The 26316-nt window shown below is 44.7% G+C and overlaps 1 protein-coding gene across 1 annotated transcript; it reads left to right on the top strand.

Annotated features, from left to right (window-relative positions):
• Positions 1-26316, top strand: usp34 (ubiquitin specific peptidase 34). Its single transcript, XM_053335096.1, has 31 exons — positions 1-60; positions 168-246; positions 857-911; positions 1871-1966; positions 2083-2147; positions 3209-3284; positions 3549-3596; positions 4211-4276; positions 4374-4454; positions 5589-5674; positions 7805-7973; positions 8945-9019; positions 9781-9932; positions 11714-11867; positions 11974-12018; positions 13581-13685; positions 14679-14826; positions 15812-16116; positions 17285-17614; positions 18036-18193; positions 18387-18465; positions 19051-19177; positions 20231-20338; positions 20534-20638; positions 21859-21983; positions 22090-22213; positions 22405-22484; positions 22610-22750; positions 23941-24081; positions 24286-24442; positions 24709-26316. Exons 3-31 carry the CDS (start codon positions 891-893, stop codon positions 25422-25424), a joined length of 4083 nt encoding a protein of 1360 aa, XP_053191071.1. The 5' UTR covers positions 1-60; positions 168-246; positions 857-890; the 3' UTR covers positions 25425-26316.

Genomic DNA, 26316 nt, shown 5'->3' with positions numbered 1-26316 from the left:
CCATTACTACAGTTTCATCAGAGACATCGTCAACCCGCACGCCTACAAGAACAACAAGTGGTGAGAGGAAGAAGCACGATGATGATGATGATGATGAAGAGGCTCTGAGCTCTCTAGATTCAGGATGTTGTCGGGTTTTAAAACTTGGATTTTAAATGTTGTTTCAGGTATTTGTTCAACGACGCCGAGGTGAAGCCGTTTGACTCGGCTCAGCTCGCCTCCGAGTGCTTCGGCGGAGAGATGACGGTACGAGCTGCTCTGATTGGTTTAAAGGTTTATTGTGTGACGTTCAAACAGGTTTATGAGACAGTCCAGGGTTGCTATAGTTACCTAAAACTAAAACTAGCAGTGAGGAAAGTAAAACTAAACTAAAACTGAACTGAACTGCAGGTAAAATTAGCTTAGTTTAGTTTTTTAGTCATTTCATCCTAATGCAACACACAGCAGAACATGAGCAGAGATATTAGAGCTGAGCTGGTTACCATGACGACAGTTCACACATCACTTCCTGGGTTTTTAATAATCAGTCAGTAAACTCAGCATCGTCTGACTCAGGCTGGAAACTCTGCACTTTTACTTACAGTTAAAACATTTCAACGTGTGTTTCAGCTTCTGTGAAACTAACTTCCTGTCTAAGCTTTTCAAAATAAAACCTTTGTTATTGAGCGCTATCTCATTATTATTATAAAAATTGTTTCCCCCCTCGATTTTATTAGTTTTGAGATCGTTTGGCCCCTAAATCGCACATTTGGATTAATTGAGCAGCCTTTAACTCAAACTTCACACAACCTTTCATCCTCTTAAATATTCATGTATCAAACTTTTTAAATCTGAATCTTTCCTTTTGTGTTTTCAGACTAAAACCTACGACTCCGTCACCGACCAAGTTCATGGATTTCTCCTTTGAGAAGGTGAGGAAACTTTCCAGGAAACTTTCATCAATCATCAGCAGCTGTTTTTATATTATTTAATCTTTGTTTTAGTCTTTAAGGAAAACGCTCTTCTGATTATGATGATTTAAAGCAGGGGTGTCAAACATGAGGCCCGCGGGCCAGATACGGCCCGCTGAGGGGTGCGATCCGGCCCACTTGGCCATCCAGTGCTTTTTCCTTCCTTCCTTCCTTTCTTCCTTCCTTCCTTCTGCCCTTCCTTCCTTTTGTCCTTCCATCTGTCATTCCTTCCTTCCTTCCATCTGTCATTCCTTCCTTTCTTCCTTCTGTCCTTCCTTCCTTCCTTCCTTTCTTCCTTCTGTCTTTCCTTCCATCTGTCCTTCCTTCCTTTCTTCCATCTGTCCTTTCTTCCTTCTGTCCTTCCTTTCATCTGTCCTTCCTTCCTTCCTTCCTTTCTTCCTTCTGTCTTTCCTTTCATCTGTCCTTCCTTCCTTCCTTCTTTCCTTTCTTCCTTCTGTCCTTCCTTCCATCTGTCCTTCCTTCCTTTCTTTTCTCCCTTCCTTCCTTCTGTCTGTCCGCCCTTCACTATCTCTCTTTCCTACCTTTCTTTCCTCCTTCCTTTTGCCTGTCTTTCCTTCCTTCCTTATTTCCTTCCATCTTTTTAATGATCTGGCCCACATGAGATCAAATTGGTCTGTATGTGGCCCTTGAATGAAGATGACTTTGACACTGACCCTGATTTAAAGCTTTATTTGAGCATAAAGTGAAAATAATTTGGTTTTTAGGACAAAATCTGACTTTTAACTTGAAATCAATCAACAGCTTTTAGTTTCGAGGCTGTTTTTAATGTTTGTTCCTGTTTCATAATGATTGAATATAAATATAAAATGCTAATAATGCTAATGCTAATAATAATGCTAATGCTAATCATGCTAATAATGCTAATGCTAATAATAAAGTGTATTGTATCCAACCTGCAGACTCACAGCGCCTACATGCTCTTCTATAAGCGAGTGGAGCTGGAGGAGGAGAACGGGAAGGACTTCAGCTTCGACGTGTCTCCTGATTTACTCGAGGTAACGTCGATCTGCTGCTAACTGAACGACTGAATCGCCTTTTTTTTTCTTTTTTAAACTTTTAAATCTCTAGTGTTACATTTCTGAACGTTGTCTCTCTCTCGTGTGTGTTTCAGTGGATTTGGCACGACAACATGCAGTTCCTCCAGGACAAGAACATCTTCGAACACACGTACTTTGGGTGAGTGTCCATACTGTTACCGATCCTTTCCTACTACTAGTATGAACTCTGTGTAGTGATTTAGAGTATGTGAGAAGTTCCTGGATGGTTTACTAGATTCTCCAGAAATGCAGAGTATGCATCAAGACACACACTCACATTACCCAAGATGCAACGCTACTTCTGAAAAAAAAAAAAAAATCCTCTGTGGTTTAAAGTTAGCTACAGCGAGTTGGCTTCGCTTCCTGTTTTCAAAATAAAAGCACCAATTCTATCATTATGGTTTTCTTAAGAATAAAAGGCAACGGGTGTTTTATTTTGTGAAAATAAAACAGGAAGTGCGTTACTCACTACGGCTAACTGAGTGACTCCGAATTCGTAGGAACAAAACTTTAAACCTCCTGTTGTCCTCGTGTCGAGGAAGGAAGGAAAGGAGGGAGGGAGGGAGGAAAGGAAATAAGGAAGGGAGGGAGGAAGGATGGAGGAAAGAAAGGGAGGAGGAAGGAAGGAAGGACAGGAGGGAGGGAGGAAAGGAAGGAGGGATGAAGGGAGGTAGGGAAGAAAGAAAGGAAGGAGGGAGGAAAGAAAGAAGGAGAGAAGGGAGGTAGGAAAGGAAGGAAGGAGGGAAAGAAAGAAAGGAGGGAGGAAAGGAAACAAGGAATGAAGGAATGACAGAGGAAAGAAGGAAGGAAGGAACAGTCAAAACAGACGGCGGGAGGAAACGACAAGAAGGTTAAACAAGTGTTATTCGGACAAAGGAACGAAATGCATTCTGGGTAATCGTGTAGTTTGCTACATAGAAGTATGTAGTATGTAATATTGTAGGATGCAGTTTCGAGCCAGTTTCTGATCGTCTGTATTAAAACAGTTGAATCACTCAAAGCTTTGTTATAATTGAGTTTCCTCCCTCCCTCTCTCTCTCTCTCCCTCTCTCTCTCTCTCTCTCTCCCTCTCCCTCTCCCTCTCCCTCTCCCTCTCTCTCTCTCTCTCTCTCTCTCTCTCTTCTCTCTCTCTCTCTCTCTCTCTCTCTCTCTCTCTCTCTCTCTCTCTCTCTCTCTCTCTCTCTCTCTCTCTCCCTGTAGTTTCATGTGGCAGCTCTGTAGTTGCATCCCCAGCACGCTGCCAGACCCCAAAGCCGTCTCCCTCATGACGGCCAAGGTAAGAAATGTTAAAGCTTCACACACAAAAAGCTGAAAATGAAACTTTAAAAACTAAATATCAGAGTTAGGAGTGTTACGTTACAGATCTTAACACAATGAACTGTTTTAAACTTTAAAGTCAAGCTCAGAAGAAGTGATTTTAAATAAACTGTTTCCTGTTTAGTAGTTTAAATACATTATTTTACTGCATCTTAAAAGGAGAAACTCTTATTTTCTGTTATCATGAGGCATTAATGTGATTTTATGTTTTATTTATTAACAGCTGAGCACGTCGTTCGTCCTGGAAACTTTCATTCACTCCAAGGAAAAGGTAAAATGTGTTTCATTCCTTCCTTCCATCCTTTCCATCCTTCCTTCCGTCCTTCTGTCCTTTCTTCCGTCTTTCTTCCTTCCTTCTTTCTTTCTTTCCATCCTCCCTTCCTTCCTTCCCTTCTTTCCTTCCTTCTGTCCTTTCTTCCTCCCTTCCTCCCTTCCTTCCTTCATCCCTCCTTCCTTCCCTCATTTCCTTCCTTATTCCTTCCTTCCTTCCTTCCTCCTTTCCATCCTTCCTTTCTTCCTCCTTTCCTCCCTTCCTTCCTTCCTTCCTTCCTTTCCTTCCTTCTTCCTCCCTTCCTTCCTTATTCCTCCCTTTCTTCCTTATTCCTCCCTTCCTTCCTTCCATCTTTCCTTCCTCCCTTCCATCCTATCCTTCCTTCCTTCTGTCCTTTCTTTCCTCCTTTCCTTCCCCCCTCCTTTCCTTCCTTCTTCCTTGACTGGAGGACAGCAGGAGGGTTCATAAATGTTTTAAACAGTCAGATTCTTTCTTCCTCCCTTCCATCCTTTCCTCCCTTCCTCCTTTCCTTCCTTCCTCCTTTCCTTCCATCCTTTCATCCTTCCTCCAACAGTCAGATAAAATATAACTCTGATGTGTTTCTTTGTCTCCAGCCGACGATGCTTCAGTGGATCGAGCTCCTCACTAAACAGTTCAACAACAGTCAGGCCGCCTGCGAGGTCCGTACATTAAAACTAAAACTATCTGCTGCTGTTCGGTGTTAAACTTTATTAACCTCTTCATCTTTAACACAAGCTTCTCTTTTTTCTCTTTTAGTGGTTTTTGGATCGGATGGCGGATGATAACTGGTGGCCGATGCAGATCCTCATTAAATGTCCCAATCAGATCGTCAGACAGGTGAGTTAGTTTAATTTTGGTAAACTTCTTTTTTCCCCAATAATTATATTTTATTTCCCCTCCACAGGCAACATGAGCCTTTCTTTTATTATATCATTATATTTATTACTATCTTAACTGTTTAACTGGATTTATTCAGTGTTTTATTTTGAAAAACAAATATTTTTCCTATTATTTTCTTTTCTTTTATTTCGGGTGAGTGTCAATACTTTTACTGCATAGGAGGGAGAGGAGGGAGGAAGGAAGGAAAGGAGGGAGGAAGGAAGGAAGGAAGGAAGGAGGGAAAGGAAGGAGGGAGGAAAGGAAGGGAGGAGGAAGGAAGGAAAGGAGGGAGGGAGGAAAGGAAGGAAGGAAGGGAAAGAGGAAGGAAGTGAGGAGGGAAAGAAAGAAGGAAAGGAGGGAGAGAGGAAGGAAGGAAGGAGGGAAAGAAAGAAAGAAAGAAGGAGGGAGGAAAGGAAACAAGGAAGGAAGGAATGACAGAGGAAAGAAGGAAGGAAGGAAGGAAGGTAGGAAAGGAAGGAAGGATGGAGGAAAAAAGGAAGGGAGGTAGAGAAGGAAGGAAGGACAGATGTAAGGAGAAAGGAAGTAAGGAAGGAGGGAAAGAAAGAAGGGAGGCAGGAAGAAAGGGCGGAGGAAAAAAAGGAAGGAGGGAGGGAGGAAAGGAAACAAGGAAGGGAGGGAGGAAGGATGGAGGAAAGAAAGGGAGGAGGGAGGAAAGGAAGGGAGGGCGGAGGTAGGGATGAAAGGAAGGAAGGAGGGAGGAAAGAAAGGAGGGAAGCAAGGAAAGGAAACAAGGATATTTATTAGTATCTTAACTGTTTAACTGGATTTATTCAGTGTTTTTATTTTGAAAAACTCATATTTCTCCTATTATTTTATTTTATTTTATTTTATTTTATTTGACCTAATATTGTTTTGTTGCTGTTAATGTTTCTTAACACCATTGTAAATGAGAGTTCCTCCTCAATGGTGTTTCGAGGTGAAATAAAGGTTAATAATAATAATAATATATTTAATCCTGTTCTTTTAATACTTGGACTATCATTTTTTTATTCTATTTTCATTTCCTAATTGTCTTCCCACCTTTTAACGTCTCTCTGTCTGATTCTCTCTGCTCTCCGTCTTGTCTCCCAGATGTTCCAGAGGTTGTGTATTCACGTCATCCAGCGGCTGAGACCGGTTCACGCTCACCTCTACCTGCAGCCCGGCATGGAGGACGGGTACGTGCTCGTTTTATATTCTATATTTTATATTTTAACTAATATTGTTGTTAAATGTTTCACCCCGACTTTAAATCCCGGGTCAAATTGACCCTGTCTGTTTTGACTGTTCCTTCCTTCCTTCCTTCCTTCCTTCCTCCCTCCCTCCATCCCCTTTCCTTCCTTCCTTCCGTCCTTCCTTCATTCCCGTTCCTTCCTTCCTTCCTTCCTTCCTTCCTTCCTTCATCCCCCTTCCTTCCATCTGTCCTTCCTTCCTTCCTTCCATCTGTCCTTACTCCCTCCTTCTCTTCCTCCTTTCCTTCCTTCATTGTCCACCCTTCTTTTCTCCCTCCCTTCCTTCTTTCCTCTGTCCTTCTTTTCTTCCTTCCTCTTTTCCTTTCTCCCTTCCATCCTTCCTTCCTCCTATCCTTTCCTTCCTGCCTTCCTTCTTTCCTTCCTCCCTTCCCTCATTCCTTCCTTCCCTCCCTTCCATCCTTCCTTCCTCCTTTCCTTCCTTCCTTCCTCTTTTCCTTTCTCCATTCCTTCCTTCCTTCCTTCCTTCCTTCCTTCCTTCCTCCCTTCCCTCCCTCCCTCCCTTCCATCCTTCCTTCTTCCATCCTACGGTGAATAAGCCTGAACCTCAAAAAAAAAACTAGATCCTAAAACTAAAGCTTTATTAAAGTTTTTCAAAGTAAAGTACGAACATATAAGCCTTTAAACTCGTCGTCTGATTCGTTGCCGTTAGAAACGAGAGCAGAACAACCCGACCGTGTTGTGTCTGAGATCTCTGATGGCCACAGAGATCCAATCAGGAGCTTCGTGTCACTCAGCGTCTCCGTTTCTCTCCAGACTCTGAGAAAGATCAAAGCTGCTCCACATCATCTTTTATTACATTAATGTTTCCTTTTTTCCTTTCTTTCTTCCTTTCTTCCTTCTGCCCCTCCTTCCATCTGTCCTTCCTTCCTTTTCTTCCTCCCTACCTTCCTTTTTTTTCCTTTCTTCCTTCCTTCCTTTCTTCCTTCCACCTGTCCTTCCCCCCTACCTTCCTTTTTTTTCCTTTCTTCCTTCCTTCCTTCCTTTCTTCCGTCTGCCCTTGCTTCCATCTGTCCTTCCTTCATTTTCCTTCCTTCCACCTGTCCTTCCTACCTACCTTCCTTTTTTTCCTTTTTTCCTTTCTTCCTTCCTTCCTTTCTTCCTTCTGTCCTTTCTTCCTTCCACCTGTCCTTCCCCCCTACCTTCCTTTTTTTTCCTTTCTTCCTTCCTTCCTTCCTTTCTTCCGTCTGCCCTTGCTTCCATCTGTCCTTCCTTCATTTTCTTCCTTCCACCTGTCCTTCCTACCTACCTTCCTTTTTTTCCTTTTTTCCTTTCTTCCTTCCTTCCTTTCTTCCTTCTGTCCTTTCTTCCTTCCATCTTTCCTTCCTCCCTCCTTCTCTCTTTCTTTCCTTCCTTCATTGTCTACCCTTCCTTCTTTACTCTGTCCTTCTTGCCTTCCTTCCTCTTTTCCTTTCTCCCTCCATTCTTCCATTCTTCCTTCCTTCCTTCCCTCCTTCCTTCTTTCCATGTGAATATTTCCTGGTAGAAAGTTTTTTAAAAGTGACTCAGGGGTGTCAAACATGCGGCCCGCCGAGGGGTGTGATCCGGCCCACTTGCCATCGAGTGCTCTTTTCCTTCCTTCCATCTGTCCTTCCTTCCTTCTGTCCTTCCTTTCTTCCTTCTGTCCTTCCTTCCATCTGTCCTTCCTTCCTTTCTTTCTTCTGTCCTTCCTTTCTTCCTACCATCTGTCCTTCCTTCCTTTCTTTTGTCCTTCCTTCCGTCCTTCCTTCCGTCCTTCCTTCCTTCCTTTCTTCCTTCCGTCCTTCCTTCCTTTCTTCCTTCCTCCATCCCCCTTCCTTCCCTCCCTCCTTCCTTCCTTCCTTCCTTCCTCCATCCCCGTTCCTTCCTTCTGTCCTTCCTTCCTTCCATCTGTTCTTCCTTCCTTCCTTCCTTCCTTTCTACCATCTGTCCTTCCTTCCTTTCTTCCATCTGTCCTTCCTTCCTTTCTACCTTCTGTCATTCCATCCTTCCTTCCTTCCTTCTTTCCCTCCATTTTTTTAATGATTTTGACTCCTCTGATCTAACTCTCACCCTAACCTACTCTACTCTGCCCCTCAGGTCTGATGACATGGACGGACCGGTGGAAGACATCGGCAGCCGGTCGTGTGTGACTCGCTTCGTGAAGACTCTTCTGTCCATCATGGAGCACGGAGTCAAACCTCACAGCAAACACCTCACCGAGTACTTCGCCTTCCTCTACGAGTTCGCCAAGATGGGAGAGGAAGAGGTCGGTCCGAGCTTCATCACTCCGTTTGTGTCCAAGGAGAGAAATAGATTTTATGTTTTAAGATGTTTTTATATTTTTATGAGAAAAAAAATCAACTTTTAAAACTCAAGAAGATTTTTGGATGAGACGAAAAACTTCTTTAAGCTTCCTGCTGTTTCCTCTCGGGTCAAATTGACCCTGTCTTTTTTTTGACTGTTCCTTCTTTCCTTGCTTCTTTCTTTCCTTTCCTTCCTTCCTCCCTCCCTCCTTCCTTTCCTTCATTCCTCCCTCTCTCCTTCTCTCTTTCTTTCCTCCCCCCTACCTTCCTTCCTTCCTCTTTTCCTTTCTCCCTCGCTCCCTCTTTCCTTCCTCCCTTTCTTCTTTCCTTTTATTCCTCCCTTCCTCTTTTCCTTTCTTCGTTCCTCTGTCCTTCTTTCCTTCCTTCCTCCCTTCCTTCTTTCCTTTCCTCCCTTCCTCTTTTCCTTTCTCCCTCCCTCCTTCCTTCTTTCCTTTCTTCCCTTCCTTCCTCCCTCCTTTCCTGTCGCCCTCGCTCCCTCCTTCCTTCTTTCCTTCCTTCCTCTTTTCCTTTCCCCCTTCCTCCCTCCTTTCCTTCCTTTCTTCCTTTCCTTCCTTCTTTCCTCACTTCCTTCTTTACTTCCCTCCTTCCTTCCTTTCCTTCCTTCTTCCTCCCTTCTTTCCTTCCTCCTTCTCTCTTTCGTTCCTCCCCCCTACCTTCCTTCTTTCCTTTCCTCCCTTTCCTACCTTCCTCTCTCCCTCCTTCTCTTTCTTAACTTACTTAATAAGTTAATACTTAATATTGCACTGAACCTGTAAACTACACTAAATTTAATTATATTAATATAAAAGACAAAGAAGGAAAAAACATTTTGATTTAATGTGAAAGTAATATTCAGTTATTTAACTTGTAAAACTTTTTTTTTTATTAGTCACTGAGAGTGGTTGATTTGATTTTCTTTTCTTTCCCTCCACAGAGTCAGTTCCTGTTGTCTCTACAAGCGATCTCCATCATGGTGCATTTCTACATGGGAACCAAAGGACCCGAGAATGTAAGTTAATACTCATACTACTCTTTTCCTTTCTCCCTCGCTCCCTCCTTCCTTCTTTCCTCTGTCCTTCTTTCCTTCCTTCCTCCCTCCTTCCTTCTTTCCTTTCTTTCCTCCCTTCCTCTTTTCCTTTCTCCCTCCCTCCCTCCCTCTCTCCCTCCTTCCTTCTTTCCTTCCTTCCTCCCTTCCTTCCTCCCTTCCTCTTTTCCTTTCTCCCTCCCTCCCTCTCTCCCTCCTTCCTTCTTTCCTTCCTTCCTCCCTTCCTTCTTTCCTTTTCTCCCTTCCTTCTTTCCTTTTCTCCCTTCCTTCCTCCCTTCCTCTTTTCCTTTCTCCCTCCCTCGCTCCCTCCTTCTTTCCTTCCCTCCTTCCTTCTTTCCTTTCCTTCCTTCCTTCCCTCCTTTCCTTCCTTCCTTCCCTCCTTTCCTTCCCTCCTTCCTTCCTCCATCCCTCCTTCCTTCGTTCCTTCCTTTCCTTCCTCCCTCCCTTCCTTCCCTCCTTCCTTCCTTCCTCCCTCCTTCCTTCTTTCCTTCCTTCCCTCCTTCCTTCCTTTGCTTTCTTCCTCTTTTCCTTCCTCCCTCCTTCCTTTCCTTTCTTCCCTTCCTTCTTCCCTCCTTCCTTCACTCCTTCCTTCCTCCCTCCTTTCCTTCCCGCCTTCCTACCTTTCCTTCCTCCCTCCCTCCCTCCTTCTCTCTTTCTCTCCTCTTAATAATAATAATAATACTAAAGTAAGAAACCTGGTGAATGACGAGCGTCCTCTCCTTCAGCCTCAGGTGGAAGTGTTGTCGGAGGAGGAAGGAGAAGAGGAAGACGAGGAGGAAGACATCTTGTCTCTGGCAGAGGAGAAGTATCGTCCGGCGGCTCTGGAGAAGATGATCGCTCTCATCGCTCTGCTGGTGGAGCAGTCTCGCTCCGAAAGGTACGAAATACTGGAGCCTTTGATGTGCTTTATTCAGTCAGTTAACCCTTTATAGGACACTCATTGAAAGGAAGGAAGGGAGGAAGGAAGGAAGGATGGAGGAAGGAAAGGAAGGAAGTAAGGTAGGGGGGAGGAAAGAAAGAGAGAAGGAGGGTGGGAGGAAGGGAAGAAAGAAGGAAGGAAGGAAGAAGAAAGGGGGATGGAGGAAGGAAGGGAGGAGAGAAGGAGGGAGGGAGGAAGGGAAGAAAGAAGGAAGGAAGGAAGAAGAAAGGGGGATGGAGGAAGGAAGGAAGGTAGGGGGGAGGAAAGAAAGACAGAAGGAGGGAGGGAGGAAGGGAAGAAAGAAGGAAGGAAGGAAGAAGAAAGGGGGATGGAGGAAGGAAAGAAGGAAGGGAGGAGAGAAGGAGGGAGGGAGGAAGGCAAGAAAGAAGGAAGGAAGGAAGGAAGGTAGGGGGGAGGAAAGAAACAGAGAAGGAGGGAGGGAAGAAAGAAGGAAGGAAGGAAGAAGAAAGGGGGATGGAGGAAGGAAGGAAGGTAGGGGGGAGGAAAGAAAGACAGAAGGAGGGAGGGAGGAAGGGAAGAAAGAAGGAAGGAAGGAAGAAGAAAGGGGGATGGAGGAAGGAAAGAAGGAAGGGAGGAGAGAAGGTGGGAGGGAGGAAGGCAAGAAAGAAGGAAGGAAGGAAGGAAGGTAGGGGGGAGGAAAGAAACAGAGAAGGATGGAGGAAGAAAGAAGGAAGGAAGGAAGAAGAAAGGGGGATGGAGGAAGGAAAGAAGGAAGGGAGGAGAGAAGGAGGGAGGGAGGAAGGGAAGAAGGAAGGAAGGTAGGGGGGAGGAAAGAAACAGAGAAGGAGGGAGGGAGGAAGGGAAGAAAGAAGGAAGGAAGGAAGAAGAAAGGGGGATGGAGGAAGGAAGGGAGGAGAGAAGGAGGGAGGGAGGAAGGGAAGAAAGAAGGAAGGAAGGAAGGTAGGGGGGAGGAAAAAAACAGAGAAGGAGGGAGGCAGGAAGGGAAGAAGGAAGGAAGGAAGGAAGAAGAAAGGGGGGTGGAGGAAGGAAAGAAGGAAGGAAGGAAGGTAGGGGGAGAAAGAAAGAGAGAAGGAGGGAGGGAGGAAGGGAAGAAAGAAGGAAGGAAGGAAGAAGAAAGGGGGATGGAGGAAGGAAAGAAGGAAGGGAGGAGAGAAGGGGGGATGGAGGAAGTAAGGAAGGAAGGTAGGGGGGAGGAAAGAAACAGAGAAGGATGGAGGGAGGAAGGGAAGAAAGAAGGAAGGAAGAAGAAAGGGGGATGGAGGAAGGAAAGAAGGAAGGGCGGAGAGAAGGAGGGAGGGAGGAAGGGAAGAAAGAAGGAAGGAAGGAAGGTAGGGGGGAGGAAAGAAAGAGAGAAGGAGGAGGGAGGAAGGGAAGAAAGAAGGAAGGAAAGGAAGAAGAAAGGGGGATGGAGGAAGGAAAGAAGGAAGGGAGGAGAGAAGGAGGGAGGGAGGAAGGAAGGAAGGAAGAAGAAAGGGGGATGGAGGAAGGAAAGAAGGAGGGAGGGAGGAAGAACAGATGGAAGGAAGGAAAGGAAAGAAGAAAGGAGGATGGAGGAAGGAAGGAAGGGAGGAGAGAAGGAGGGAGGGAGGAAGGACAGATGTATAAAATACGCTCTTTAAATAACTTTATCTTCGGCATCGTGACGGGAGGATAAAGTTTTTCCGAGCACTTGAGCTAAACATTAACTCTTCATCTTCATCATCATCATCTTCATCATCATCATCTTCATCATCTTCTTCATCATCTCTCTCCTCCAGACATCTGACGCTGTCTCAGAGCGACATGGCGGCTCTGACCGGAGGCAAAGGATTCCCCTTCCTGTTCCAGCACATCAGAGACGGCATCAACATCAGACAGACCTGCAACCTCATCTTCAGCCTCTGTCGCTATAACAACCGCCTGGCCGAGCACGTAGGTTCAGAGGAGACGGGTCGGGTTACGATGAGTGAAGAGTGAAGAGTGAAGCGTCTTCTGAGCCTATAATTAACTTCCTGTTGTGTTTCCTCTCTCTCTGCAGATTGTGTCCATGCTCTTCACCTCTATCGCCAAACTGACTCCAGAGGTAATCTACTACTTCCTCCTTTCCTTCCTTCCTTCCTTCCCTGCCTCCTTTCTTTCCTTCCTTCCTCCCTTCCTTTCTTTCGTTCCTTCCTTCCAGAGGTAATCTACTTTTATTTATATTTAAGTTTGAACATGGTGAATTAAAAATAGCAGCAGATCTGTCCTTTCCTTCCTTCCTTCCTTTCCTCCCTTCCTTCCTTCCTTCCTTCCTCCCTCCCACCCTCCCTCCCTCCTTCTCTCTTTCTTTCCTCCCCCCTACCTTCCTCCCTTCCTCTTTTCATTTCTCCCTCCCTCTCTCCTTCCCTCCTTCCTTTCCTCCCTTCCTTCCTTCCTTCCTTCCTTCCTTCCTTCCTTCCTTCCTTCCTCCCTCCCTCCCTACTTTCCATCCTTCCTTCCTTCCTCCCTCCCTCCTTCTCTCTTTCTTTCCTCCCCCTACCTTCCTCCCTTCCTCTTTTCCTTTCTCCCTCCCTCTCTCCTTCCTTCCTTCCTTTCCTTCCTCCCTTATTTCCTTTCCTCTATCCTTCCTTCCTTCTTCCTCCCTTCTTCCTCCCTCCCTCCCTTCCTCCTTCCTTTCTTTCCTTCCTTCCTCCCTCCCTCCTTCCTTCCCTCTTTCTTTCCTCCCCCCTACCTTCCTCTTTTCCTTTCTCCCTCCCTCTCTCCTTCCTTCCTCCTTCTTCCTCCCTCCTTTCCTTCCTTCCCTCCCTCCATTTTGTGTCTTTCTATATAAAACACGCTCTTTAAATAACTTTATCTTCGGCATTGTGACGGGAGGATAAAGTTTTTCCGAACACTTGAGCTAAACATTAACTCTTCATCATCATCATCTTCATCATCATCATCTTCTTCATCTTCAAGTTTGAACATGATTAATTCAAAGTAGCAGCAGATCTGTCCTTTCCTTCCTTCCTTCCTTCCTTCCTTCCTTCCTTCCTTCCTTCCTTCCTTCCTCCCTCCCTCCTTTCTTCCTTCCCTCCCTCCTTTCCTCCCTCCTTTCTTTCCTCCCTTCTTCCTCCCTCCCTTCCTTCCTCCTTTCCTTTCTTCCTTCCTTCCTTTCCTTCCTCCCTTATTTCCTGTCCTCCATCATTCCTTCCTTCCTTCCTTCTTTCCTTTCCTCCGTCCTTCCTTAATTCCTCCTTCCCTCCTTTCCTTCCTTCCTTCCTCCCTCCTTTCCTCCCTCCCTCCTTTCATTCCTTCCTTCCTTCCATTCCTTCCCTCCGTCCTTCCTTCCTTCCTTCCTTCCTCCTTCCTTTCCTACCTTCTTTCTTCCTCCCTCCTTTCCTTCCTTCCTTCCTCCCTCCTTCTCCTCTCTTTCTTTCCTCCCCCCTACATTCCTCCTTTCCTCTTTTCCTTTCTTCATTTCTCCCTCCCTCACTCCTTCCTTCCTTCCTTCCTTCCTTCCTTCCTTTCCTTCCTTCCCTCAGCCTTACTTTAGTGATTATTTGACATTTATAAAAACCTTTGTAACTATTTAGCTCCTTTTTTAAATCATGAGATGAAACACTGACGATGCTGTTTGCTGTTTGTCGTCTTTCAAAGTTAAACTAAATCTTTTCATGGCATCAGGCTGCAAATCCGTTCTTCAAGCTGCTGACGATGCTGATGGAGTTTGCTGGCGGACCGCCGGGGATGCCTTCCTTCGCTTCCTACATCCTGCAGAGGATCTGGGAGGTAAATACACATCATCCACTCATTCAGACCTCTCCTGAAAGAAAGATGCTCAAGTCTAGAAACCTATAGATCTTAACTCCCTCGAGTCAAGGAAGGAGGGAGGAAGGAAAGAAGGGAGGGGATGAAGGAGGGAAGGAAAGGAGAGAGGGAGGAAGGAAGGAAGGAAGGAAGGAAAGGAGGGAGGAAGGAAGAAAAAAATCTTGCATAATATTATTATTAAATACAAGTGTTCACGCGAGTCGGAAATATCTGTTTTATCGCTGGTATGGATGTGTGACTCCAGTCCTTCACCGGGTGTATTTTGGTCTCCATGGCAACAATGCGCTGATAGGCTGGGACGTGTTGGGCACTAAGAGCAGCACTACAGTTCTTTCCTCCTTTCTTGAGTCCTTTGTGTCTGTAACCCTAACCCTCTTGTTGTCCTCGAGTCAAGGAAGGAAGGAAAGAAAAGAAGGAAGGGAGGAAGGAAAGAAGGGAGGAAAGAAAAGAAGGGAGGAAGGAAAGGAAGGAATAGAGGGAGGAAGGAAGGGAGGAAGAAGGAAGGAAAGTAGGGAGGGAGGGAGGAAGGACAGAAGCAAGGAAGGAGGAAGAAGGAAGGAAAGTAGGGAGGGAGGGAGGTAGGACAGAAGGAGGGAGGGAGGAAGGAAGTACTGATGGAAGGAAGGAAGGAAGGAAAGAAAAGAAAGAAGTGAGGAAGGAAGGAAAGTAGAGAGGGAGGGAGGAAGGACAGAGGGAAGGAAAGAAAGAAGGATGGAGGGAGGGAGGAAGGAAGTACTGATGGAAGGAAGGATGGAAGGAAAGAAAGAAGGACGGAGGAAGAAAGGAGGAAAGAAAGGAAGGAAAGTAGGGAGGGAGGGAGGAAGTCAACATGAATCAGGTGTTTGTATTGATGATGTCGTTGATATTGATGATGTCATTGATATTGATGATGTCGTTGGTATTGATGATGTCGTTGATATTGATGATGTCATTGGGTGCTGTGTCTCCCGTCAGGTGATCGAGTACAACCCGTCTCAGTGTCTGGACTGGCTCGCCGTTCAGACCCCCAGAAACAAGCTGGCCCACAGCTGGGTCCTGCAGAACATGGAGAACTGGGTGGAACGGTTCCTGCTGGCACACAACTACCCACGAGTCCGCACATGTGAGATACAGCGGATGGATGGATGGAGGGATGATGGAGGGATGGATAGATAGATGGATGGATGATAAATGGATGGATGGATAGATGGATGGATAGATGGATGGATAGATAGATGGATGGATAGATGGATGGATGAATGGAGGGAGGGATGGATAGATAGAGGGATGGATAGATGGATGGATAGATAGATAGAGGGATGGATAGATGGATAGATGGAGAGATGGATGGATGGATGTATAGAAGGATGGATGGGTGGATGAATAGAGGGATGGATAGATAGATGGATGGATAAATGGATAAATAGATAGATGGATAGATGGATGGATGGAATGGATGGATAGATAGGTAGATAGATGAATGGATAGATTTATGGATGGGTGGATGGATGGATAGATTTATGGATGGATGATGGATGGATGGATGGAATGGATAGATAGATGGATGGATGAATAGATGGATGGATGGATAGATAGATAGATAGATAGATGGATAGATGGATGGAATGGATAGATGGATGGATGGAGGGATAGATAGATAGATAGATAGATAGATGGATGGAGGGATAGATGGATGGGTGGATAGATAGATGGATGGATAGATAGATGGATGGGTGGATGAATAGATGGGTGGATAGATAGATGGATGGATGGGTGGATGGATAGATAGATAGATAGAGGAATAGATAGATGGATGGATAGACGGACAGATGGATAGATAGATAGATGGGTGGATGAATAGACGGATGGAATGATGGATAGATGGATGGATGGATGGAATGATGGATAGATACATGGATGGATAGATGGATGGATGGGTGGATGAATAGATGGATGGATGGATGGATGTATAGATGGATGGGTAGATAGATGGATAGATTTATGGATGGATGGATGGATGGATGGATGTATAGATCAGATTTGAACCGTTTATCTTGATGAAATGAAACAGGATCCTAACAGCAGCCGTGTCTCTCTCGTCCCTCCAGCGGCGGCGTACCTCCTCGTCTCTCTCATCCCCAGCAACTCCTTCCGCCAGATGTTCCGCTCCACCCGTTCCCTCCACCTGCCGACCCGCGAGCTGCCGCTGTCCCCCGACACCACCGTCGTCCTCCACCAGGTCTACAACCTGCTGCTGGGGCTGCTGGGACGCGCCAAGCTCTACGTGGACGCCAGCGTGCACGGGACCACCAAGCTGGTGCAGTACTTCAGCTTCATGACCTACTGCCTCATCTCCAAGACGGAGAAACTCATGTTCTCCGGATACTTCATGGACCTCTGGAACCTCTTCCAGGTACGTTTATTACATTAAGAACACATAAAAAGGTATTTGAACACATCACTTTAGGTTGTTTCTCATATTTAGACTAGTTATTTGAAAAAAAACACCACAACTATGACGACATCGACAGTGGTGAACGATGTTGTCGGATCACTTTCAGAGCGATATAAAAGCTGACAGTCAATTAAAATCCTTCCTTTAAACCACACAGCACAAACAAAATCTGTAGGTAGGTAGGTAGGAGGGAGGGAGGAAGGATGGAAGGGAGGAAGGAAGAAAGAAAGAAGGAGGGAAGGGAGGAGGAGGGAAGGAAGAAAGAAGGAGGGAAGGGAGGAAAGAATGAACAGTCAAAAAATTATTCAAACTCTGGGTTATAAACTCTGCTTCAAGCTTCACTCTGTGTCAGAAGTCCTGCAGGACGATGATCTGACTCAATGTGAGCTTTGCTACAGAGACTCCAGTCTGTTCCTGAGAGACTTTGTTCCTCTGGTGGGAATCATGCTGGTTAGACTGGTTACACTGGGACACAAACACACAGCAGAGACTAAACCATGAAGGAAATGTGACTTAAAACCTTAAAGAAATGTTTTAAGGTGCTTTTTCCTGCATAGAAAGTTATCTTTATAGTTATAGTTGTTGGGTAGATGGGTAGATGGATGGATGGATGGATGGATGGATGGATGGAGGGATAGATGGATAGACGGATGGATTGATGGATAGATGGATGGATGGATGGGTAGATAGATAGATGGATGGATGGATAGACGGATGGATGGGTGGCTAGATGATGGATGGATAGATGATAGATGGATAGATGATGGATAGATGGATAGATGGATATATGGATGGATGGATGGATGGATAGATGATGGATAGATGGATAGATGATGGATAGATGGATAGATGGATGGATGGATGGATAGATGATGGATAGATGGATAGATGATGGATGGATAGATAGATGGATGGATGGATAGACGGATGGATGGATGGATGGATAGAGGGATAGATGGATGGGTGGATAGATGGATGGATGGATAGATGATGGATGGATGGATAGATGATGGATGGATTTTAAGGTGGTTTTTCCTGAATAAAAAGTTAATATCTTTATAGTTATCGTTGTTAGTGTGACACCTTTCAGTCATGTTGACTCTTAAACTCTCTTTTCCATTTTCAGCCCAAACTGTCCGAACCAGCCATCGCGACCAACCACAACAAGCAGGCGTTGCTCTCCTTCTGGTACAACGTGTGCGTGGACTGTCCGGAGAACGTCCGTCTGGTGGTGCAGAACCCCGTGGTGACCAAGAACATCGCCTTCAACTACATCCTGGCCGACCACGACGACCAGGAGGTGGTGCTGTTCAACCGCGGCATGCTGCCCGCCTACTACGGCATCCTGCGCATGTGCTGCGAGCAGTCGCCCACCTTCACCCGCCAGCTGGCGTCGCACCAGAACATCCAGTGGGCCTTCAAGAACCTGACGCCACACGCAAGCCAATACCCCGGGGTGAGTGGAGGGTCGGGTTCATCAGATCAGGGTTTTTATGAAGGGTTGAGTTGGTAAAGTTTGAAATGCTGGGGGTTTAAACTTTCAAGTGTCAGTGTTGAATGTTAGATTTTAGAGTTTGGATGGAAACATTTTTCACCAAACAACCAGGCGGGGAGTTCTGGTCCTCTGAAATGAGGCCAACCAGGAAGTAACTTAGAGCTGCATTCTATCAAAAGGCCACCAGGGGGCGACCGTCTCTATACAAGTCAATGGAGAATTCACCAACTTCTCACTTGATTTCTAACCTCAGTAAACGTTTTCAAAATGTGTTTATGGTCTCAATCGCTAGTTTAAAGCCTTCTTCAATGCAGTATGATGTTCATTTGGGACATTTTGGCCTCCCTGATTTTATATTTGTGTGTGTGTGTGTGTGTGGCAGGCGGTGGAGGAGCTGTTTAACTTGATGCAGCTGTTCGTGGCGCAGCGAGCCGACATGAGAGAAGAAGAGCTGGAGGACGTCAAACAGTTCAAGAAAACCACCATCAGCTGCTACCTGCGCTGCCTGGACGGACGCTCCTGCTGGACCACGCTGATCAGGTCCGGACACGAACACACACACACTATATCATCATCTGACTGTTCAGGATGGTTGTAATCTATCCGAGAGAGCTGATTTAATATTCTAAGATTTTTTTATTTAACTAAAAACTGAACATGACACAATATTTACCTTTTTTAGGAGTTCATATTATCTTGAGTCCTTACACTCTGGTTCTGTTGTTCCTCTCAGTGCCTTCAGGGTTCTGCTGGAGAACGACGAGGACCGACTGCTGGTCGTCTTCAACAGAGGACTCATCCTCATGACTGAAGTAAGATCAAGATGTCACACATGTCGTACTTGTAACACATGTATAAAATCCCCTCTTAGTGTTTCCTGTTTCTCTGTGGTGGAAGTATAGTAACAAAAAGACTTTGGTACTAAAAACACTGTAACGCTGAAACATAGAAGATGAAGATTTGACTCATTTGGACAAAACCGAAGCTTCATTTTGGCCTTAAGGAAGAAAAGAAGATATATCTGGTTTATTTTGCAATATATTCAGAGTGCAATGATTTATCAGCTAATTACTAGGCTTTAAGTTTCTCATTAAACCTCACACAAGCCTGAGCTACAGATCTTGATGGATCTAATACCACATGAAAATAGAAAACTGGGGAAGGCTTTATATAATTTAAATATGTTTTTTATCATTTTTGTTCATTGCATCACGCCTCATATTATCCCTAGTCAACTTTAGAGCAGAGTTGCATATTCAGAAGGTTTTGATGTTTAGCTAAAATACTTACATTACGTTACATTGATGATGCAACAGCTGCTTCCTTCATCACTGTGAAGTTCTTACCTGGTTAATAAAAGCATGCTCTCTGTCTGTCTGTCTGTCTGTCCTCTGCAGTCCTTCAACACTCTGCACATGATGTACCACGAGGCGACGGCGTGCCACGTCACCGGCGACCTGGTGGAGCTGCTCTCCATCTTCCTGTCTGTCCTCAAAGCCACTCGACCGTACCTGCAGCGCAAAGGTCCGTCCCCCTCTCCACCACACCTGAAAGTCATTAAAAAACAAGTCACACAGGATTACACGATAAGAGAATAGACAGAACAGCATTAAAATTGTTTGTATTCACATCTGGGTTATGCATGAACCCACTTTTTCATGGTCGACTAACCGGTGGGTTCGCTGCATGCCGATATTTACAACGGCTAAATAGATAATGCATCAAAAAATAAGTTTCAATATTCATAACAAACAAGCTTTAACTGCACAAACTTGTATTAATTAAATGATAATCAGCCTTCATTTCTTTACAGAAACACATTCATTAAAAGAACACATTTTACAGGCTTACAGACCCCTAAAAATATAACGGGTACATTTTATACATATGCTCATAAACAACGCTGAGCATTTCCTTTATAATCATGTTAGCAATGACGTAACTTTAGTTTTCTCTCTGAGGCTTTTGTCAAACTTTCGAGGAGCCGTTGACGTACTAGTTTGGTGATTAGCGTCAGGTCCGTCTCCCTTAGTAACCGTCACAACAGACATCAGCTTTTTGTCCATGTGAGACCACGATAGCTCAACTCTGCTCCAAATATTACACACCTGACAACATTATCCTTTACTTTCTGGAAGTTTTTAAACCACGCTGGACTTTTGTGTGGCTTCGTCTGCATCATGTTCAATCCAGTCAGCTAGCTAGCAGGCTAACTTACTACCGAGTCAAAGTAGCTGAGGGCAGCAGTAAAAATTCACTCCGTGTCAGATTTACTTCAACACAAGATGGAGGTGGTTTACACAAGCTTACAGCTCCTCCTAGTGGCTGAAAGGGAGAATTACTCTCCAGCAGCTGTTAATAAACCCTTCATACTAAACCACACAGCTCAACTCTTCATTAAAGCTTTTCAACCATAGCACAAATTAGACCCTGCGAACAATTATTCAATTATTTAGTTGTTGGGTTTTAATGACACATCTCTAAGTCACATCACCAGACGTTTTCAACCGTAAATAAATGATTGACAACACCTAAAAAAAATTCACACGTAACACTGGATTTATATAATTTCTGCAGATGTGAAGCAGGCTCTGATTCAGTGGCAGGAGAGGATCGACTTCGCCCACAAGCTGCTCACCCTCCTCAACTCCTACAGCCCACCTGAACTCCGCAACGCCTGCCTGGGTAACACTCATCTACACATCTTCAGTGTTTTATTACATGTGCCTGTTACAGAAGTTTGCAGGTTTATTTTACTTGCTGTATCTGTTAAAGTTACAATGAAAAGAGAATTTAAATAGATTAAATGTGTTTTTCCCTGACTGATGACGGTCGATTGTCGTGTGTTGAGATGTTTGTTTTATTTCCTGTTTCCCGTAGACGTGCTGAAGGAACTTGTTCTCCTGAGTCCACATGACTTCCTGCACACTCTGGTCCCCTTCCTGCAGCACAACCACTGCACCTACCACCACAGCAACATCCCCAGTGAGTCTCTTCATCTTTATCTTCATCATCATCAGCTCTTCTGCTCTCCATAATTTTACATTTGAAACAGATAAAAGTACAAAAATGTGTGTTTCGCTCTGTTTTTACTACTTTTAACTGCTCTGTAAATCACTTTTCTGTGTTCCTCTGCCTTAAATTGATAAAATACTCCTCTTACCATCCCCTTACGTAGCTGGAGTTCTTATTTTGATAAAGTTAACCCTAACCCTAACTCTTTATAAAACAATAACGTATCGTTCTATCACAGGCAGAGCAGACGGTCACACTGAGCCTGATTGCATCCTGCTACTCATCACCATTTATTTTTTAGCTGCTTTTACTCTATACTATTTTTACTATTTTATTTTTCTATTTTATATTACATCAGTGTTACTGTTTCTTTCCCCTTTGTTTTTTGTTCTTTTCTAATATTGTTTTAATACCTCTTTTAGGGTCTTTTATTATAATATGAATATATATGTAATTTCTTGTTTAATAGGTGCTCTACAAATAAAGTTACTATTATTATTATTATTATTATTATTATTACAACACTAGAGCCACACACTTTGGGAAACCTCATTTAACCTCCATTAGCGCTACAGTCTTACACTTACAAACTTACAAGCATGAACCAAATGAGCTACCAAATAAAAGTAGCTTACAGCTCCTCCTAGTGGCTGAAAGTGAGAATTACTCCCCAGCAGCTGTTAATGACCCTTCACACTAAACCACACAGCTCAACTCTTGATTCAAGTATTTCAGTGGCAAAAAAAAACAAAACCACAGCACAAAAAGATTGAATTTAGACAAATGATTATTCAGTTAATCAGTTTTAATGGCACATCCCTTTTTTACCAGCTAAAGTTTCAATGTAATTTGTTGCTATGCTGCCATGACACATTGAACAGCGTGTGAACATACCTGCAAAATGACACTTAACGTCTCTATTCATGTGGCGTAACACTAATAGCCTGCTTCCTGCTGTCAATCAAACACGAACACTGACACTCCCCAAAATCTGCTGCTATGTAGACATTAACTAACCCTAACCCTTTAAGGCAAAACTGGAGGATTGAATGTGGTTTCAGTCGGACTCTCAGACATATTAAATAGAAACTACAGCCAAAGAAACATTTTTTTTAGCATTTTTTAAAATTACCAATCCTTTATATTGACGTCAGATTTAATTCTTCCTGCTTCCTGTGTGTCGTCCACAGTGTCTTTCGGCCCCTACCTGCCCTGCAGAGAGAACATCAAGCTGATGGGAGCCAAAAACAACATCCGACCTCCTCGACCGGAGCTCAACATGTGTCTGCTGCCCTCGATGGTGGAGAGCAGCAAGGTGCGGTACATCCATCTGCCTCTCTGTCACATGACGTTGTAGCTCTGACCTTCCCGTCGTCTCCTCTCTATACGATCTAACTCTGCGTTTGTCTCCATCTCTTCAGGGTAAAGACGAGGTGTACGACCGGATGCTGCTGGATTATTTCCTTTCCTACCACCAGTTCATCCACCTGCTGTGTCGCGTCGCCATCAACTGCGAGAAATTCACAGACACGCTCGTCAAACTAAGTACGCATCATCAAACATGTTTTATTTGAATATATTTATCTAAGAAACTGTCAAATAAGCAAATATATAAGATGCTACATTTTTAGAAAGACAAATCATTAAGAAAAAAGACAATAAGAACAATGGAAGATGTCCATATATACATACATACCTCATACTTGTCATCACTAAACTCTGCTTTTGTCTCTCAGGTGTGTTGATAGCATATGAAGGACTTCCTCTTCACCTCGCTCTTTTCCCCAAACTGTGGACGGAGCTCTGTCAGTCGCAGGTACATTTACGTCACTGTGTTGGTTTGACTTTTTAATTTTTTCTTATTTCAACTAAAGACAAAGACCGTTTCTGTGCATCCATTCAGAGTCAGATTTTTTGGTTTATTGTACTCTCCTCTTTCAGTCTGTTCTGGCTAAAACGTGTGTGAAGCTGCTGTGTGAAGATCCGGCCTTCAGCGAGTACATCAAGTGCATCCTGATGGACGAGAGGACGTTCCTCAACAACAACATGGCGTACTCCTTCCTCACCTGCTTCCTGCACAAGGTACAAATTATTTACAATCTCCAGTAATGATTCATAAAAAGCAAACTAAGGCTCAATGCTCGGCCACGTCATGACGGTCAAAAAACTGTACTTCTTCCGATAAGCAGCACACCTGCAGAGTCATAACCTGTTCCTCCTATTTGTACCTTTCCCGTACACCACCTACTGTGGCAACAAGGGATAACGAAATAAACTCATATACATAGACACAAAAAAATGGCTCTAACATTGAGTTTCAGTTCATTGTTTAGCTGTCTGTTCACTCTCAGCACTCTCATAGCGTTGTTTTTAGAGTTAAAAATAAGAGCGGTCAGTGTGAAATGTGTTAAAGTGTCTATAACACAGTTTCCAAAGCTGTTCCACCATCTGAAGAACATTTCTGATGCTTAAACTGAGTCCTTCACTCCTGAATCCTGCAGTTTTTAGTGTGTAACATGTTTGATGAATCTACAGAGAGTCAATCAGTTATCTGTAGACTAGCTGCTGAACATAGTGGAGCATTTAGATGTTTCCCTCAGGAGTTGGTAGAGAGTAAAAACAGCTAAAAGAGAGAGAGGATATTAGACTTTACGTTCAGCAGGTGGACAGAAACACGACTCTAAAGAAATGATAATGTCTCTTAGGTCTAATCATAGACTGTATAAAAGAAATGGACGTAACATCCGTGACGTCACCCATTGGTTTCTTGACTGCTGCTCGGAAGCCAATAGTTTCTAATCTAGGCAGCGCCATCTTGAAAATTTCAGGTGCATGCTGGGAAAAATAAAAACACGGATTCTACTTATATGGGCATGAGGCGGGGCCGTGGGCGGAGCGGGGAGGTTGCTATGGTTGCGAGGGCTGGATCTCGAGGACATTGGTCAATCAACCTGTCAATCAGGACGTAGCCACGCCCTAATGCATACCCTGCTTTATCGTCACATATAAAATCAGGGAGGCCAAAATGTCCCAAATGAACATCATACTGCATTGAAGAAGGCTTTAAACTAGCGATTGAGACCATAAACACATTTTGAAAACGTTTACTGAGGTTAGAAATCAAGTGAGAAGTTGGTGAATTCTCCATTGACTTGTATAGAGACGGTCGCCCCCTGGTGGCCTTTTGATAGAATGCAGTTCTAAGTTACTTCTACGAGGACTTCTGAAACTCCTCGCCTGGGTCTAACTTTAACTGTGTCTGTGTGTTTTAGGTCCAGGTGCTGTCCGGTCCCAGCTGCTCCAACCTGATTGGTGTTTTGGTGACGAACCTGCTGAGCGAGCAGAGCAGCCTGCAGCCTGAACTGGCCGCTCACCGGCTGGAGCTCAGCAAGACCAGCGGCCTGCTCAACGCTGTACGAACACACTTCTTTTAAAAAAACTCAGAACAAACAACGATCCTCATGTTTTCCAGATGTTTTTATCATATTTCATCTCTCTCTCTCTCTCTCTCTCTCTCTCTCTCTCTCTCTCTCTCTCTCTCTCTCTCTCTCTCTCTCTCTCTCTCTCTCTCTCTCTCTCTCTCTCTCTCCCTCTCTCTCTCTCTCTCTCTCTCTCAGGACTTGAGGGCGTTGGTGTTGCTGCTGTCCGTCCAGCCGCCTCAGGTCGTCGACCCCGCTCTCTGCCCCGCCCTGCAGGAGCTGCTGGGACGCTGTCGTGTTTGTGTCCAGCAGCGTAGCGCTCTGGAGCTGGAGGCCAAGGACCACAAGGCCAAAGGTACAACACACACACACACACACACACACACACACACACACACACATACAGATATATAAACAGCGTTCATCTGATGCATGCTGGGATACCAAACACACAGGCCAGACTTAAACACTTTGTGATAAATAGCTTTTCTTGGTCAGCGATGCATGTTAGAGATGTTAGTGTTTTAGATACTCTTAAAGGGACAGTGCACATTTAAGAAGCTGAAAAATGACTCAAAACCATTAACTGTGTGTGTGTGTGTGTGTGTGTGTGTGTGTTAGCTGAGGACGAAGGAGCGACCCCTGTGAAGCGGCGGAGGGTGAGCAGTGATGACGACAGAGCCGGTGATGCGGCGGCGTCGCTCTGCGTGGCCTCCACCTCTTCCTCCTCCTCCTCTTCCTCCTCGGCCCTCCCGCCGTGCGGCGAGCCGAAGCCCGACCACCAGGAGGCGCTGACGCCCACCAGCACATCAGACACAGAGACTCGTGACTCCTCTTCGCTTATCGACCCGGGCACGGAGCAGGACCCGCCCTCCCCTGACCCCGCCCCCACCTCCTCTGGAAACCTGGACTCCTCCCCCAAAGAGGAGAAGATGGAGGCCTCTTCATCATCATCCTCCTCTTTTTCCTCCTCCTCCTCCCTGCTGCAGGAGACGGAGCCGGCGTTCGTGCAGGCGGAGGAAACGGAGCCGCCGAGACACGTGACGCAGGCGGGTGAGGCGGCGTCTGCTTCCTTAGAGGAGGTGAAGGAAGAGAAGGAGGCGGACTCTAAGACCGGCGGCAGCTCGGCCCCGCCCCTCTCAGAGGACGCCGCCTTCCCATCAGCCCTGGGGCTGGGGGGGGAGGGGTCAGAGGGCTGCGGAGGCCACGCCCCCTCCTCCCAGGTGTTCCCGAGCGCCGGCCCCCCACCTGACATGCTGGACATGCTGTACAGGACGGTGGAAGCCACCATCGCCATAGTTACCAAACTGTCCGTTAAAGGCCCGCCCTCTTCATGACATCATCAACTCATAGCCGCCATGAGATCTTTTACAAAAACTTTTTTTTTCTCTTTTTGAAAATCTGAAATCTGCTCAGAGGAAAAAAAAACGTTTTCCTGTTTCAGTTTCTTCTTCTTCTTCTGCTGTTTGTGTGCTGCTGTTCGTTGCCTTCTGCTGATGTTCAGTCGGTCGGTTTTCCAGCTTCAGTGGCTCCCGCCGTGTCGTTTCCGCTCTATAAAACTGACTCCACGCACAGCCGACCCTTCGTTTGACAAGTAAAGAAGAAAAACAGAAAAAGTCGTACAAGCTATAGCACATTTTTTTCAAAGGGCAAAAAAAGTTTGTTTTGGTTTTTTTTTTTGTGTGTGTGTTTTATACTGATAATTTGTTTTGGAAAGTGATTTTATTTGTTTTAGGTTTGCTGTAACGGGGAAAGGTTTACACAACTTTTGTCTCCTCTGTATGTAATTTAATTTTATTGCATTTTTACTGTGTATAAAAATGGTCGTCCTCTGTGCCAGTTTTGTACTTTATGAACGAGGCAAAAGAAAGTTGCCTTGACTTTTTCTGTGGTTTAATTATCCAGAAACTAAGTTTACCTGTAAATTAAGAGAACCACAAGAAACTTGATTCTGTAAAGAATCCTCTCTAGTCATTGCCTGAAGGTGTATATGAAAACTATATAAATATATATATAAATATCTTTATATATATATGAATATATAAAAGCGGTGCTTTATTTGACTGTGGTTAAAATAAAGCCCCCATGTTGGACCAGTTGGAGCTTTTATTTTCTTTACTGAAGTACATTCCATAATCTATTGTTTATTTTCGCTTCTTCTGCTGTGTCATGATTTTCTTCTGATTTTATTTTAATAGAGAATAAATTAATAAAACAGTTTTAATATGA

This window comes from Scomber japonicus, chromosome 2 (assembly GCF_027409825.1).
Source record: "Scomber japonicus isolate fScoJap1 chromosome 2, fScoJap1.pri, whole genome shotgun sequence".
Lineage (NCBI taxonomy): Eukaryota > Metazoa > Chordata > Actinopteri > Scombriformes > Scombridae > Scomber > Scomber japonicus.
The sequence above is the reverse complement of the archived record's forward strand: the minus strand, read 5'-3'. Positions and strand labels throughout refer to the sequence as shown.